Consider the following 17501-nt stretch of genomic DNA (forward strand, 5'->3'; position numbering starts at 1 on the left):
CAGGTTAGCACCCGGACTCTTCTACGACGAAGCCATGCTGTTGTTATAGCTGCAGTATGTGGTTTTGCATTGTCCTGCTGAAATAAACAAGGCCTTCCCTGAAATAGACGTTGTTTGGAGGGAAGCATATGTTGCTCTAAAACCTTTATATACCTTTCAGCATTCACAGAGCCTTCCAAAACATGCAAGCTGCCCATACCGTATGCACTTATGCACCCCCATACCATCAGAGATGCTGGCTTTTGAACTGAACGCTGATAACATGCTGGAAGGTCTCCCTCCTCTTTAGCCCGGGGGACACGGCGTCCGTGATTTCCAACAAGAATGTCAAATTTGGACTCGTCTGACCATAAAACACTATTCCACTTTGAAATAGTCCATTTTAAATGAGCCTTGGCCCACAGGACACGACGGCGCTTCTGGACCATGTTCACATATGGCTTCCTTTTTGCATGATAGAGCTTTAGTTGGCATCTGCTGATGGCACGGCGGATTGTGTTTACCGACAGTGGTTTCTGAAAGTATTCCTGGGCCCATTTAGTAATGTCATTGACACAATCATGCCGATGAGTGATGCAGTGTCGTCTGAGAGCCCGAAGACCACGGGCATCCAATAAAGGTCTCCGGCCTTGTCCCTTACGCACAGAGATTTCTCCAGTTTCTCTCAATCTTTTGATGATGTTATGCACTGTAGATGATGAGATTTGCAAAGCCTTTGCAATTTGACGTTGAGGAACATTGTTTTTAATGTTTTCCACAATTTTTTTACGCAGTCTTTCACAGATTGGAGAGCCTCTGCCCATCTTTACTTCTGAGAGACTCTGCTTCTCTAAGACAAAGCTTTTATAGCTTATCATGTTACAGACCTGATATCAATTAACTAGATGTTCTCCCAGCTGAATCTTTTCAAAACTGCTTGCTTTTTTAGCCATTTGTTGCCCCCGTGCCAACTTTTTTGAGACCTGTAGCAGGCATTAAATTTTAAATGAGCTAATTAAGTGGATAAAAGTGTAAAATTTCTCAGTTTAAACATTTGCTACGTTATCTATGTTCTATTGTGAATAAAATATTGGCTCATGTGATTTGAAATTCCTTTAGTTTTCATTTTATTAAAATTTAAAAAACGTCCCAACTTTTCCGGAATTCGGGTTGTATATATATATATATATATATATATATATATATATATATATATATATGTATTTTAATTCTGTGCCAGAAAAGAAACGTTGGTAACACTTTACTTAAAGCCGATATGCATAGTGCATTATAAAAGTAGTTTAATGCATGCATTAGGCCTTGTGATGCACCTTTTAATGCTTTGTACAATCTCATGCATAACTGTAACCACAGTTAATTCATTATAAATTCATCATTACATTGTGCATTTTAAATTATGAATAATTATAATGCATTATAACTTATAATAACCCTCTATAATGCATTATACATTTAGGCTTTAAGGTAAAGTGTTAATGAAACTCTCATATAAATCTGGCCATAGTGAAAACAATTACATTTATTTAGTAAAAAAATATAAACATGTTTAAACATGTCTAGCTGTGGAACAAGCAATGAAATTTAAACAAATTGGATTTACTGATGATACATAGATAGAGCTGGTTATTACTGTATGTGTTTAGCACTATTGCAGAAATATGACCTGTTGCATTTATGCATGACTGAGTTTATTTGTTTATGTTAAAGCTGTATAATCCAAATGGATGGAAATACTTATTTGCATAAACAGAAATGAGAATTGGAGGAGAGACAATTTGATATATTTCCATCAAAAAAAAAAATCCAAACATGCTTCATTTTTTTTATGTATGCTATTTTTCTTTTCTATGACACTGTACTGAATTATGACCTGGACTTCTCGACGGGTTTCATGATATTCACTCACATTGTGTGCATAAAACAGTAATTTAACGTCAAAGGTGAAGCCACCTACAGCATCAGCTCCGCTCTCCATGTGTGATCAGGATCCTGAACCTCCTCTAGAGCCTCGAGGACCTGCGTGAGAGAAGAAACCAGGAGCCGTCTCTGTCCAGGCCTCAGGAACCGTCTGACAGACTGCAGATACAGCAGCGAGGCGTTGAACACCAGGAAATGATATCTAATAAAGAAAGAACGAGGCAGAGGAGAAGCAGAAAGAGACGGGAATAAAATTAGTCTGATTAATAATTTAAGATATCACTGTTGGGAAGATCAGAATCTGATTTCTCACTACATCTCAATTTATACTGTGAGCGACCTTAGATCTCAAAGCGTGTGAATGAGTAATGAGTGCATGAGCCTTTCAAAAAGCCACAGGAGGCCTCAATGTCCATGAGATATAAAGCAATAATTGCAGGACTGAGGACTCTATTCTGGAGTCACTAATTTATCCACCAGAGAACGGCGTGTTTTAGCAGCGAGTATCTGAGCTGTATTCCCTCTGACGAGCCTCTACAGAAGCAGTAAAGCAGGGATTACACATCCATCATCCAACAATTAGAAGTTTACAGTAGATATAACATCATATAACCGAGCCCTGCGTGCTGGACATCCCTTGATAGTGTGTTACTTTCCTAGTGTTAATATTTCAAAGTTAACTCCATGCGTAGTTGCTTAGTGTTTATGATTGATGATCTGACATCCTGCTTAAATATATAAAACCTCGACACTCGTGTTAAAGCCTCAAACTATTCCATTTCTATCTCAGAGGCTGTTACAAGGTGTTACAGAGGGTGTAAAAGGTGTATATGTATTTAGGAGAAGGAAAACTGCGGGAAAACTTTTTTTTTTTTTTTTTGTTGATTCTAAAAGAAGTCTCTTCTGCTCACCAAGGCTGCATTTAATTAATCAAAAATAGTGTAAAACATTGTAAAATATTATTAATAGTTTAAACCAGCTGTTTTCTGTGTAAATCTGTGTTAAAGTGTAATTTATTTCTGTGATGCTCCGCTGTATTTTCAGCATCATTCCTCCAGTCTTCAGTGTCACATGATCTTCAGAAATCATGAAAATATGATGATTTACTGCTCAAGAAACATTTCTGATTATTATCAATGTTGAACACAGTTGCTCATTATTTTTGTGGAAACTGTGAAACATTACCAAATTAAAATAATATTTTACAAAAGAAAGAAAACAAAATATACCCTTATTAAACAAGGATTGCATTCAATTGATCAAAGGTAAAGGTAAAAACATTTATAATGTTAAATAAGATTTCTATTTCAAATGCTGCTCTTTTGAACTTTTTATTGATCAAAGAATCCTGAAAAAGAAATTGTACCATGGTTTCCATAAAATACGTGTGTAAAAAAAATCATTGTTCTACTTCACAATAGTTTATCCTTCTTCTAAGAGTCCTGTAATCTCTTCTAGAGTTTCAGATGAGATCTCCGTAATGTCTCGAAGCGTGCTCAGATTCGTCAAAGATGCAATCATCAAAAGACAGAGGTCGCAAGCATTTCTTATGAATGCTGATAACTTCAGTTAACATCCCAATGAGTCTCCTAAACTATGAAAGAGTAACTCTTTCTTAATGAAGCGGGTCACATCATTTTTTTATTTATTAATCATGACAAGAGATGAGAGAGAAGAATGTCACGCTGTCTGGTCTCTGTTTCCCTGGGTGTCCACTAGTGGTCTCACTTCCCTATAGGCACCTCACCGCAGGCACTACATTTCCCACAAAGCCTTGTCCCTTCATCACAGTAATTGCACTCCTGTTAATTGCACTCAGGTGTCTTCACTTGATAGTCATTACCCTGCCTATATAATCCGGTCTGTTTCCATTTGTTTTCATGGAGTCCTTTTATTCCGTCACCCAGTTTCCTCGTCTTCCGAGTTCCTGTTCCCGTTCCTGGTCCTTTCCTGTTTGTTTGTTTGGATGGATTTTTGGTTTGACCCCTGCATGTTGGATTCTGAGTTGGATTACCCAAATAAACCCACACTGCATTTGGATCTCTCATCTCCTGCATTTCACTGGGTCTCCGATCGTAACAGACCCCATCAATGTCGAGATCCAGCAGTGTGGGACTTCATACCCGTTTCCCAGCCAATATGGTGGAACGAAGGGCACGTTACGTCAAATTGACCACCCTCCGACAAGAGGGGATTGAGGTGGGTGCTATGGCACAAATGTTCTGGACCCTAGCTGAGGGTATGGGATGTAATGATGCGGCCCTAAAGGACACTTTCAACACCGGGCTGGATGACCCAGTTCCTCGAAATGAAATGGAGCAGTTGGACGCTTACAATTTCTGGGAGTTTGTATTCTATTTACGACATCGGTCTCCGTGGAATACCCCAGCCACACCTGTCTCTCCCGGTGGGATGGCCGATTCTTGTTGAAAGAGTCGAGTCAGGTTCCCGTTGACCCTCCAGAGTCGAGTCAGGTTCCCGTTGACCCTCCAGAGTCAGGGCTAGTCACCGTTGACCCTCCAGAGTCAGGGCTAGTCACCGTTGACCTTCCAGAGTCAGGGCTAGTCACCGTTGACCTTCCAGAGTCAGGGCTAGTCACCGTTGACCTTCCAGAGTCAGGGCTGGTCACCGTTGACCTTCCAGAGTCAGGGCTAGTCACCGTTGACCTTCATGGGCAAAGTCAAGTCACCGGTAATCTTCATGGGCAAAGTCAAGTCACCGGTAATCTTCATGGGCAAAGTCAAGTCACCGGTAATCTTCATGGACAAAGGCAAGTCACTGGTAATCTTCATGGGCAAAGTCAAGTCACTGGTAATCTTCATGGGCAAAGGCAAGTCACCATTGATCTTCATGAACAAATGCAAGTCACCAATGATCTTCATGAGCAGAGTCATGTCACCATTGATCTTCATGAGTAGAGTCATGTCACCATTGATCTTCATGAGTCATGTCACCAATGATCTTCATGAACAAATGCAAGTCACCAATGATCTTCATGAGCAGAGTCATGTCACCAATGATCTTCATGAGCAGAGTCATGTCACCATTGATCTTCATGAGTAGAGTCATGTCACCATTGATCTTCATGAGTAGAGTCATGTCACCAATGATCTTCATGAGCAGAGTCATGTCACCATTGATCTTCATGAGTAGAGTCATGTCACCATTGACCTTCATGAGTAGAGTCATGTCACCAATGATCTTCATGAGTAGAGTCATGTCACCATTGATCTTCATGAGTAGAGTCATGTCACCATTGATCTTCATGAGTAGAGTCATGTCACCATTGATCTTCATGGGCAGAGTCATGTCACCAATGATCTTCATGGGCAAAGGCAAGTCACTATTGATCTTCATGAACAAATGCAAGTCACCAATGATCTTCATGAGCAGAGTCAAGTCATCATTGATCTTCCTGAATCCAGTCTAAACACCACAGAACTACCAGAGCCTCTCCATGCCTCTGCGGGAACTACCAGAGCCTCTCCACGTATTTGCTGAACTACCAGAGCCTCTCCACGTTTCTGCTGAACTACCAGAGCCTATCCACGTCTCTGCTGAACTACCAGAGCCTCTCCACGTATCTGCTGAACTACCAGAGCCTCTCCACGCCTCTGCTGAACTACCAGAGCCTCTCCACGTCTCTGCTGAACTACCAGAGCCTCTCCACGTCTCGGCTGAACTACCAGAGCCTCTCCTCGTCTCGGCTGAACTACCAGTCTTTCCTCATCTCTGCGGGAACTTCCAGAGCCTAGTCACGTCTCAGCCGAACTCTCTGAGCGCTCGACTGATCCTGTCGTGGCCACGGGGGCCACCCTTAACTTGTTCATGTTCTCTGTTTCAGACTTGCCTAACCAGACTTGCTCTCCAGTGTCATCGATCCCACTGTGGTGGTCTTCTGCGCCGCCCGGGTGGGCTTCTGTCTCGACCACACGGATGTGGTGGTCTTCTGCGCCACCCGGGGGGACTTCTGTTTCGACCACACGAATGTGGTGGTCTTCTGCGCCACCCGGGTGGGCTTCTGTTTCGACCACACTAATGTGATGGTCTTCTGCGCCGCCCTGGTGGTTTTCTGTCTCGACCGCACGGATGGGGTGGTCTTCTGCGCCGCCCTGGTGGGCTTCTGTCTCGACCGCACGTATGTGGTGGTCTTCTGCGCCGCCCCGGGTGGGCTTCTGTCTCGACCACGCGGATGTGGTGGTCTTCTGCGCCGCCCTGGGGGAATTCTGTCTCGACCGCAGGGCTGCAATTCCACTTTGCTCCTCTCTGGATTCCTGCCCTGTCGGTTCGGCCCTGGGGACTGAACGTTATGTCCTTCCTGGACTTGTGTTTTGTTGTTGTTTTGTTTTTTTGTTTGTTTTTGCTCCTTTTCTCTCTGTTTCCATCTATGGACCTGGCCCTCCGTCCCTCCCCCTGGTCCTCCGCCGCTCCTCCTCCCTCCTGGTCTCTGTGTTCCTTGGTCTCTTCTTGGGTTCGGGTGGAGCATCTGGTAGCTGCTCCGTGGAGGACGGGGTAATGTCATGCTGTCTGGTCTCTGTTTCCCTGGGTGTCCACTAGTGGTGTCACTTCCCCATAGGCACCTCACCGCAGGCACTACAATTCCCACAAAGCCTTGTCCCTTCATCACAGTAATTGCACTCCTGTTAATTGCACTCAGGTGTCTTCACTTGATCGTCATTACCCTGCCTATATAATCCGGTCTGTTTCCATTTGTTTTCATGGAGTCCTTTCATTCTGTCACCCAGTTTCCTCGTCTTCCGAGTTCCTGTTCCCGTTCCTGTTCCTTTCCTGTTTGTTTGTTTGGATGGATTTTTGGTTTTGACCCCTGCATGTTGGATTCTGAGTTGGATTACCCAAATAAACCCACACTGTATTTGGAACTCTCGTCTCCTGCGTTTCACTGGGTCTCCGATCATAACAAAGAATCAGCTTCAATCATCTGTTCTCTGTTCTTTAGTTTACTCTACCTGGACTTGTCTTTGGCAATCTCAATGGCCTTCAGATAGTACATCACAGCCTTATCCAAGTCCTCCTGGAAATAAAACAACAACACAAATAGGAACACAATTAAAGATGTGAGGGACAGATTTATTCAACATTGAAGTATTTTGAGATTGTATCGAGAATAACTCGAGTGCATCAACCTCAGAACTCACAATATGTCTGTCTTTGAAAAGTTTATAAGTTATTGTTAAATATTAAATCCCTATGGAGAAAATTAATGGAATTTAACTTGGGAACCCAACTGTTGGAGTAAGTGTTTGTTTACTGTCTCCAGTGAAAAGAGTCTCTGTGAGATCCTGTGTTTCCAGAGTTTCCTCTCATTATAAATAACATCTTATATGTTATCAAACATCGTATAGATTTTAAAATATTGCTTTTTATTTATAAAGCCCTGAATGGTTTAGCACCTCAGTATTTGAATGAGCTCCTTTTACATTATAATCCTCTACGTCCGCTACGTTCTCAAAACTCAGGCAATTTGATAATACCTAGAATATCAAAATCAACTGCGGGCGGCAGATCCTTTTCCTGTTTGGTGCCTAAACTCTGGAATAACCTACCTAACATTGTTCGGGAGGCAGACACACTCTTGCAGTTTAAATCTAGATTAAAGACCCATCTCTTTAACCTGGCTTACACATAACATACTAATATGCTTTTATTATCCAAATCCGTTAAAGGAGTTTTAGGCTGCATTAATTAGGTAAACCGGAACCGGGAACACTTCCCATAACACCCGATGCACTTGCTACATCATTAGAAGAATGGCATCTACGCTAATATTTGTCTGTTTCTCTCTTATTCCGAGGTCACCGTAGCCACCAGATCCAGTCTGTGTCCAGATCAGAGGGTCACTGCAGTCACCCGGATCCAGTACGTATCCAGACCAGATGGTGGATCAGCACCTAGAAAGGACATCTACATCCCTGAAAGACAGCGGAGACCAGGACAACTAGAGCCCCAGATACAGATCCCCTGTAAAGACCTTGTCTCAGAGGAGCACCAGGACAAGACCACAGGAAACAGATGATTCTTCTGCACAATCTGACTTTGCTGCAGCCTGGAATTGAACTAATGGTTTCGTCTGGTCAGAGGAGAACTGGCCCCCCAACTGAGCCTGGTTTCTCCCAAGGTTTTTTTCTCCATTCTGTCACTGATGGAGTTTCGGTTCCTTGCCGCTGTCGCCTCTGGCTTGCTTAGTTGGGGTCACTTCATCTACAGTGATATCGTTGACTTGATTGCAAATAAATGCACAGACACTATTTAATTGAACGGAGATGACATCACTGAATCCAATGATGAACTGCCTTTAACTATCATTTGCATTATTGACACACTGTTTTCCTAATGAATGTTGTTCAGTTGCTTTGACGCAATGTATTTTGTTTAAAGCGCTATATAAATAAAGGTGACTTGACTTGACTTCTCAGACTGACAGGTTTAGAGTTCAGAGGTCAAAGACTGATGTTCTTTAATGAGTCCAGCAGACGGTTTGGACTTACCGCTGTGTTAATGGAGCGTGAGGAGATGAGCTGACCCTGGCACAGATACGCTCGACACAGGAACTGATTGACTGGAGGTTTCCCTTCCAAGTACATCATCAAACAGTCCTGTGTGATCTCCCAACAGCCCAGCTGACAACACAACACACAAAAGATGATGAGTGTGTCAGACGTCCTGCATGCTGATCACAACCAGGTTTAGTATAGTTAATTAAAACTAAAATCATTACAAATATGTTACTTGTAATAAAAAACCATTAACAGAATAAGATAAAATAAAAAAATAAAAATCTTGTTTTACCTTAATTTAGTTAAACTTGCATTAAAATAACTAACAATTAAATAAAAGTTAATAAAAACTACATGTACCACATTTTTTCGGACTATAAGTCGCACCTAAGTATATGTCGCATCAGTCCAAAAATACGTCATGACGAGGAAAAAAAAAACATATATAAAAACATATATAGATTTATGTTTTCAGTGTAGACTACAGGAGCACTGAGCGGCATAAGAGCGCCCTCTCGCGGCTGTAGACGGTAATGTTTTCTCTTGGTTCATTTCTCTTGGTTCATGTCAAATTAATTTTGATAAATGAGTCGCACCTGACTGTAAGTCGCAGGACCAGCCAATCTATGAAAAGAAGTGCGACTTATAGTCCGGAAAATACTGTATACAGACATAAAAAGAAACAAAAAATGACAAAAACACAAACAAATGACTAAAACTTTAACTAAAATGAAAGTAAAAAAAAAAAAAAAACACACCTGAAAATTCCAAAGTTAAAAACTATAATGATACTAAAACAACAGTGATCACAACACACAAACTTAGTGAAATAGCCTGATTGATTTTTTAAAAATATGCAGTATCTGTGTGCACATTATATGCTTTTTTGCCATTATTCAAGTTCAGTTAAATGAACAATATAAATTGGTTCAAAACAGCTTCAAAGCAGCTTTAATGTTTATGATTTCTTTGTGCAAATGTTCTGTACTGGACTGCTGTGGATTATTGTGATGTTTTTATCAGCTGTTTGGTACTCTCATTCTGACGGCATCCATTCACTGCAGAGCATCCATTGATGAAGGACTGATGCAATGCTACATTTCTACAAACCTGATGAAGAAACAAACTCATCCTGATCTTGGATCACCTGAGGATGAGCACATTCTCAGCACACTGTATTTTTACTGACATTCAAGCTCGAAAAGGTTTGAGCTCATAACATACTACAGTGGCTATAATGAACATCTACCACTTTACTGAAATTAATGAAACTATCAAGACCTATACTGATGAATAATCAGTGCATGCATATTGAATAAATATAGAGTGAATCCAGGTAAAAGTTCTGTCTGAAATGAAGCAGAAAGTGTGTCTGATTAATATCTCAGGATGTGCTGATGGTTTATTGTGGCACCTGTAGAGATTGTTCAGCACACAGCACACAGAGATCAGACAGAGATCTTCCATCAGACGCTGCTGGAGCTGGAGCTCGGATCAGATCATACGCTTTCCTCACAAACACAGCATCTGACAACACAAACACACCTCGATCTGACTTTATTATACAGACTCCTGTTTTAATATCACAAGAAATATAAATATCACAAGAACATAATTCCTTAAGAAATAATTCACTATTTTAAAAATAACGTTATGTGTTTAAAATCAACCACTGCACTGCAAGCGATTTCAATATAAGATAATAAAACTAACACTAACAATGTAAGATAATAAAATAATAAACACATAATTACCTCTTTTCTCCTGAGCTTTTGCTAAATATTGTCGGATGCGAAGATCCATTTCAGAGCAGCAGCTCCGCGGTTAAAGTTGACGTTAAAAAGAAATCTATTGATTTGTGTTTATTATTTACCTCTTGTTTATGTTTTGTGTTGCGCTGAGTAACTCGGAGAGTTTGTACGCGTCTCTTAGCAACGGGACGCTGAACGGAAAGCGCGCAGGGTCAAACGCGTTTCCTAAAACAGTCCAGACTTAACACGTGTTATAAGTATTAAACGTTTAATATCCCTAATAACATTTATTTACTCTATATTACTATATCTTATTATTATATTACTTTATAAATATGTACATGGATTAAAAGTAACTACATATTTAAAAAGGTGCAAACATGCTGCTCATTCAACCAGTCATCATTTCTTCAAAATGTTGAACATTTTGATACGTTTTTAAAATAAATAAAAATACTGCATGTGTGTTTTGTCTCAGTTCATCACACATCTCTAAAAACAAATTAAATAAATAATAATATAAAATAAACTAAACATTTCCCAAAATAACCTTGAGATAATTTCAAGATAAATGTTGATTGTAACTATGAACTATATTGATAAGAATGATGTAGAAGTATTCACTATGAAGCTTACGCTGGTGATGAACCGGAGAGAAAACATATTTCACAGTAAATTGTCTACTTTTCAGCAGGCAGAAAAAAAAAGTGATTTAAAGCTTGTTGTTTTGTAGCAAGTCAGTTAGCATCAGCTGATAAAATGTTATGTCAAATAGGCTATTATAATTTTGAAATTCATAAGTATTGATTGTATTATTTTTAATTTTAAGCAAAAACGGTCAGTACTCTGATTTGGCAGAAAATGTGTAAGGTAAATTGCTTTGTAAGACTGGGGGGTATTTTACCTCAACTGATGGGTAACAGCTTTTTTGATAAAAATCGAATAACATTTCTTCCTATTTTGTTTAGAATATTCTGAACACATTTAACTTTTGTTTCACATAAAAAAAAATTACACAGTCCTTGAGGGAAGTGTTTTTCCCGGCTCTGCCCTATATCACCATTTTAAGGCATTATTTTAACTAAATATGATATATAGTCAGATTAAAACTAACTACCAATAAATAAAGGTGCAAAACAGCATTTATGCATATCTTTTTTTTCTTCTTTTTTTTTCAAATGTTTAATATTTAAAATAATAATAATAATGTTTTTAAAAAATAAAATAAATAAAAATGCAACTTGTCTTCCTCAAAAGTTCATCATCCATCTCTGGAAAAAAAATGTATTAATCACAATCTTAATCTCAAATTTCCCTTGATGTTTGGTATCTTATTAACCAAAGCCTAATGAGATGCAGATATTATAGACAGGGTTTGTCTCATTAAATGAGTTTCAAAGACTTCAATTAACTGTGAGATTTACAGTAGTGCATCTGAGGTGAAAGATAGACTGAGCTCTAAACATCTCTTGATTTATTAATTTGCAATACATGTACTAACAGCAATCTGAATTTAGTAAATTACACCGAGCTCTTTTGTTCCCAGCTGGTTGTACATTGGTTTGCAAATTTATGACAATCTGCAAATCCTTTACATTTTACAGTATTCAGAACAGAGGAAAATACAAAGCAGAAAATTAAGCAGCTATAAAATTATTAGTTATAAACAACATATAAACATCTAGAAAAAAAAAGTATTTAAGGAGAAATATATCAACATCTCATTCTGCACGAATACAAATGTTTCCCATGAGATCCGCGTGCAATCACTTGATTTTTAGTTTTCCTTATTACAGTGAAAATGAGTTTTGGTCATACAGATAAGAATAAGACATTAATAGAAACTGTAAAGTTTCACTTTCAATGGGTCAAATAAACAAATTAATTCCAATTTAATTTAAATCTAATGTAACATTCTAATTTTGTCAGTTAACAGTCAGTGATTGCTTAATGAGTGTTAGGAGTCGGTCAGGAAAATGAACATCTCTAAATTCTTGTGTCCCCATCTCACAGTCTGTTGATTGTGTGTCTGTGACGTCTCTGAAGCGGCTCCTTATTCACCATCAGCTGATCCTGAGGAAACTGAACTGACGTCTAAACACTGAGAGTCCTATAATAAAACAGACAGACAGACACATATGAGTCTGAGACATTACGGCTGTCAAATCACATCAGCAGATCCAGCTCCGAAAACACACAGTATATTCATATTACAGCCAGAGATTAATAACAGTAAATGATCAACAACTACTATCACCTAGAGACACTGTAAAACATTAAAATATTCATATATTCAAAATCAGTCACATCACAGATTATAAACAAAACTTAAATAAACAAACACTCACAACAGGATAATGTCTCCAGTTTATAATGTGGATCCATCTCCAGATCAGAGAGTAAGTTCTTACTAGAATCTCCTAGTTTATTTCCAAACAGAATCAGTTCTCTCAGGTGTGAGGGGTTTGATCTCAGAGCTGAAGTCAGAGCAGCACAACCTTCATCTGTGACGTCACAATCACTCAACCTGTAGAGAACAATGACACAGTGTTAATTGTAGTTGAAGTGTGTGTAATTTGTTATTGACTCTGGTCTCAGAGCAGGAGAGCCCTGGGGCTTCAGCCCTGCCTAAACCAATGGTTAATGTGGCCCTGTCAACATCAGAACCAATGACTTTTGCAAACCAATTAATTTTAAAACTAAAAAGCTGAGGCCGAACCCTTCATATTCACTTTAAATGTGCTTCATGTGTGAGTTATGTATGATCTTACCACAGTTTCTCCAGTTTAAAATGAGGATCCTGTAGTACATCAGAAAGCAGCTTCACTGAATCTGTTAGTTTATTCTTAGACAGATCTAGTTCTCTCAGGTGTGAGGGGTTTGATCTCAGAGCTGAAGTCAGAGCAGAACAACCTTCATATGTGACGTCACAATCTCTCAACCTGTAGAGAACAATGACACAGTGTTAATTGTAGTTGAAGTGTGTGTAGTTCGTTATTGACTCTGGTTTCAGAGCAGGAGAGGAGATATAATGACAAGCATTGTCACATACTGCTGCTGACAGAATGAGATTTCTGCATATTGATGCTCAATGCTGCTGTCTGAAACTGTCATGTGCTTCAGGACTGAACAGACACACAGAGCTGAATGTGAGATATTGTTTCATAGTGATAGAAGGACAGATCTGTCTGGAGAAACAGTCACTTGCTCCTCTAATAAACACCTACAGAAGGACATCAGCTTCACAGGAGCCACGTGTTCCTCATTACATCTCATTTATTAACTCTTGGGATCAAACACAGAATTTTGTCATGTTTGGTCTCATCTGGTAGATTAAAACTTAATAGAAATTTGTTGAACTCAATAGAGATTCTCAATGTCTTAATGTACAAAGTCAGAACTATTGCCTACACAAGATCATGTTAATGAACTTTTCGTCTGGCTCATCACCTGTTTACCTCCAGTTTTATTGTCTTTGGAGTTTATTTTCCAGTTTGATTAACTTTCTTTTCTTAAATAAGGCTTTTCTCAGGAAATAAGACCGGAATGGACAAGGGATGTGATCGGTCCTGGAGGATCACAGAGTTTAGCTTCAACCCTGATTAAACTCACCTGCTGTATCTTTCTAGTGATCCTGAAGACACTGATTACTGTGTTCAGAAAGACTGGATTAACACACAGGTGAACAGGACACTAGAGCAGAGGGAGACCCAGATGAAATACTGCTCTCCCTGGAACATGATTTCAACCAAGGATAGGCTTTAAATCGGCCCGCGTCATGATCCGGCCCTGTGTTCAGCTGTGTTTAATTGGGACTGTGGCCCTCCAGGATCGAGTTTACCTCTCCCTGATATAAGAGGAACATGAAACTGCTGTTCCCTTTTGAAGGAACTTCGAACTGCGTCTTCTAGGGGTCGCTTTGTGGAACACCTCGTCGTGACCAGTGTCTGAAGCATACATTGAAAAAACACCAACTTGTTGGCCGGCGACAGCCTCCGACGTCACTACCGGCGCGACTATAAACAAGCACCGGGAGAGCACGTCATTCACCTTCTTCGTCTTCACTGACTGTTTTGTTTGAAGCGTGCATCTGAAAGAACCGGTAAGGGCGATCTTTCTCTGTTTATCATGGCGACAACTAGCAAGCGTTTAGACAATGTGTGCATCCGTGTTGCCGTTATTTGACACCCGATGACACACGCGATCTTTGCGTCATTTGTTTGGGTAAAGAGCACGGACGCGATGTCTTTTAGGAGGCAATCTGCATGCATTGTGAGCGTTTTTTCAATGGAAAAAATGGAAAAAAAAGGCACCCATCTGCATCCCGCGGTGAGGTACTGAGGTTAGTGCTCTGCTGGGTTTTTACCCAGGGAAAGCAGGAGATATTTGAGGATGGTGAAGAAGCTAAGGCTGAGCCTTCTCAATTCTCCTGCCCTGCGTATGTAGAGCTGTTGGAGGTTATCGAGCGAAAATTATCATTTTTTTTAATCTATTTTTATAAATAATTTATAAATAATTTTTATCTATGGATTTTTTTTCTTTCTGCAGGGGAAACATCCTCTCTTAATCTCCCTCCTTGCCATCTAAGCCCCTTAAGAAAATCATCTCGCTTAAATGGCAAGGCATACGTGGTAGCAGGTCAGGCTGTGGCTTTATTACACACAATGCTGGTGCTTCAAGCATATCAGACTGATCTGCTAAGAGACCTGGATAGAGGCAGGGGCCTTTTTTCTGATCAGGTAGCCGAGCTGCACCGCACCATGGCAGCAGCGGAGAGACATCTGTGGATGAACCTGGCAGACATCGGGAGGAAAGAAAAGGCTTTCTTCTTGATGATCAGGTTTCGCCTTCTGAACTTTTCGGTATTTCCGTTGAGACTGCGATTTGAGAAGTTCAGGGAGACGATGGCACACTCTGCTGCTTTCAGATTCTTCGTTCCACGAAGGTCCAGGTCTGAGCCCGAACAACATAGGGGTCCTGGCCTGTCTCGATCTGAGGATCAAAGACGGGCACAGAAGGCTAGTGTCGCAATTTGAGAAGTTAGGTGGAAACTTTTCGCATAACAGTCTCCCATGCTGGACCTATAATGTTTTTATGGTTCTATGTTCATAGCAACCACCTGACTGATGGTCCAAACTAAAAGGAGGCGCCCCTTGAGCGGGGCTCCAGCGCAGGAGGGTGGATGAGTAAATGTAACCCTCTCTGTATATACTTATGTATATTAAATTGCTGGTGGTTACGTGTCTACTAATAATCTCTGTGAGTTTCCTTTGCAGTGCTCAGTTACAGTGTTTACTAAACACTCGCCAGCACCAGCCATCCGGCTTCATGTTCCGGTATTAGGCGGCTGAGATCACAGGTTTCTGAGGGAGCCTCCTTGATCATCAGGCCTGGCACAGCACTGCAGGGAAATTTATGGATGTCTGGCCAGGTCACCCTGAGGGGTCTCCTGGCCGCTTAGTGGTGCTGTCGCATCTAGTGGGAAGTGGAGGTGGCAGTTACAGAAGTCTTCTTGTAAATGCTGCCTCAGGTGATGCTCCCCTCGCCCGAGGTTTGTAAAATTGAGCTTGCCTCTCCCATGTGATTCAGCGCCTCTGCGATGCTTAGGAACATTTAAGTACACACGCTAAGCTTTGTGTACTTTCTCAAAACCACATGGTGGTCAGTGTGCACGTGAACACTTTGCGCACTTTCTAAAATCTACGCAAGACTCGCAAGACTCTGCAAACTTTCTGAAATCTTGTACGATAAGGGTTACGCGCTCCGCTTTGTTCACTTTCTTGAGATGATTAGACCTTGGTTCCTTGGGCTGCATTCAGCCAGTGTGTATTTGTTTATACACCTCAAGCATCGCTTCCCTCAACATGAGGGGCTATTTGGGTGATTCTCGTGGTAATTTAGCAGTGCTCCCCTTTTTCCAAAAAAGGGTTGCCTATGAGCACGCTACTCTGAGCTCGGAGTTCTCCTCTCATATGAGACTGAGTTCTCTGTTTTTTCCCCAGAGTGCTCCAGTATTGTTTCAATAGATCGAGTTGGTGACTCTCAATCATACTGTTTTGAGATACACTATTCCATCCATGAGCTGCTCTATCAGAGTGCCATGAGAGCCCCTCCTTAGAACAGTATTTGAAAAACCATGCTATGGAAAGTGTGCACGTGAAGTCTTTGCACACTTTCTGAAATCTACACTGTGGTAAGTTCGCACGCTAGTATCCTGCGTTCTTTCTAAAATCCTATATGGTGAGGGCTTCGCGTGGTTGCGTCGTGCCCTTTCTTGAGTTGGTAAAAGCCCCGTTCATCTTGGGCGCCACTCCACCTATGTATCCTCGGATACCTATCTACACAGGGTGTTGCTACTAGAGAACTGTCGAGACAGCTCTTTCAGCAAGCTTATGCGTAAGTTAGCGGTAGCCCCTGTGTGACAGGCAAGACTTGGTAGAAATGCTAGGTTCTTAGCCGTATCTTTCCTGATTCCAAGCCTTCAGCTCTACCCTGGGCCGAGGCCCTAACAATTAAGTTGGGTATGTAGCTTAGGCCTTTTGGCCGTAAGGGGTACTGTCACAGACAGCCGTCTAAACATCCCAGGGGCAACTACCATGGAAATGGTAGAGTTGGTACTTAGTGGTCACCATGATTCTGGCCTGCACTCCCCTCAGCATGGCGGCATGGGTATACTGTTCCCCAAAGCGACCCCTAGAGGACGCAGTTCGAAGTTCCCTCGAAAGGGAACTGTCTCAGGTTACGAATGTAACCATAGTTCCCTGAGTAGGGAACGAGACACTGCGTCCTCTAGCTCCCTGCCATGCTTCGGACGCAAGCTTCAGACGAAGAAGTGAATGACGTGCTCTCCCGGTGCTTGTTTATAGTCGCGCCGGTAGTGACGTCGGAGGCTGTCGCAGGCCAACAAGTTGGTGTTTTTTTCAATGTATGCTTCACACACTGGTCATGACGAGGTGTTCCACAAAGCGACCCCTAGAAGAAGCAGTTCGAAGTTCCCTACTCAAGAAACTATGGTTACATTCGTAACCTGAGACAGTTTTTCGCATTTGGCTCCCAAACTCTGGAATAGGCTTCCTGTTAATGTTCGGGGTTCAGACACACTCTCCCTTCAAACAAATCTCTTTCCCCAAGCATTCAAATAATACATCTCATAATTTCTGACTGCAGTTGTATCTGATCAAACGTGTTTTGAAGACCTCAGATGATGATAACCCTGAAACAACATACAGAACTAACAAATATTGTAGTACTAACAAATACTACAAGTGTGATCATATAATAATTGCTGTTAATAGTGTTCATCGTCTGGTTGACTACA

General features: G+C 41.0%; 2 protein-coding genes across 24 annotated transcripts in view; both read right to left on the reverse strand.

Annotated features, from left to right (window-relative positions):
- Positions 1–10350, reverse strand: part of LOC132157554 (cilia- and flagella-associated protein 46) — a 97451-nt gene extending 87101 nt beyond the window's left edge. The window contains exons 1-5 of the mRNA XM_059566926.1: positions 10187–10350; positions 9847–9959; positions 8424–8555; positions 6885–6949; positions 1955–2119 (exon numbers count right to left, since the gene is read on the reverse strand). Of these exons, the coding sequence (XP_059422909.1) occupies positions 1955–2119; positions 6885–6949; positions 8424–8555; positions 9847–9959; positions 10187–10235 (524 nt within the window). The 5' untranslated portion in view covers positions 10236–10350. The remainder of the gene's footprint in view (positions 1–1954; positions 2120–6884; positions 6950–8423; positions 8556–9846; positions 9960–10186) is intronic.
- Positions 10351–11745: 1395 nt separating this feature from the next.
- LOC132156692 (NACHT, LRR and PYD domains-containing protein 12-like) overlaps positions 11746–17501 on the reverse strand; it is a 108099-nt gene continuing 102343 nt past the window's right edge. For 15 of the 23 annotated variants that reach the window (XM_059565651.1, XM_059565644.1, XM_059565642.1 and 12 more), the window contains 3 exons: positions 12955–13125; positions 12532–12710; positions 11746–12293 (listed from right to left, as the gene is read on the reverse strand). In XM_059565651.1, the coding sequence (XP_059421634.1) occupies positions 12292–12293; positions 12532–12710; positions 12955–13125 (352 nt within the window). In that variant the 3' untranslated portion in view covers positions 11746–12291. The remainder of the gene's footprint in view (positions 12294–12531; positions 12711–12954; positions 13126–17501) is intronic. The other 8 variants (XM_059565647.1, XM_059565643.1, XM_059565637.1 and 5 more) reach the window with 2 other exon arrangements.

Source organism: Carassius carassius, chromosome 14, assembly GCF_963082965.1.
Source record: "Carassius carassius chromosome 14, fCarCar2.1, whole genome shotgun sequence".
In the NCBI taxonomy this organism is placed as follows: Eukaryota; Metazoa; Chordata; class Actinopteri; order Cypriniformes; family Cyprinidae; genus Carassius; species Carassius carassius.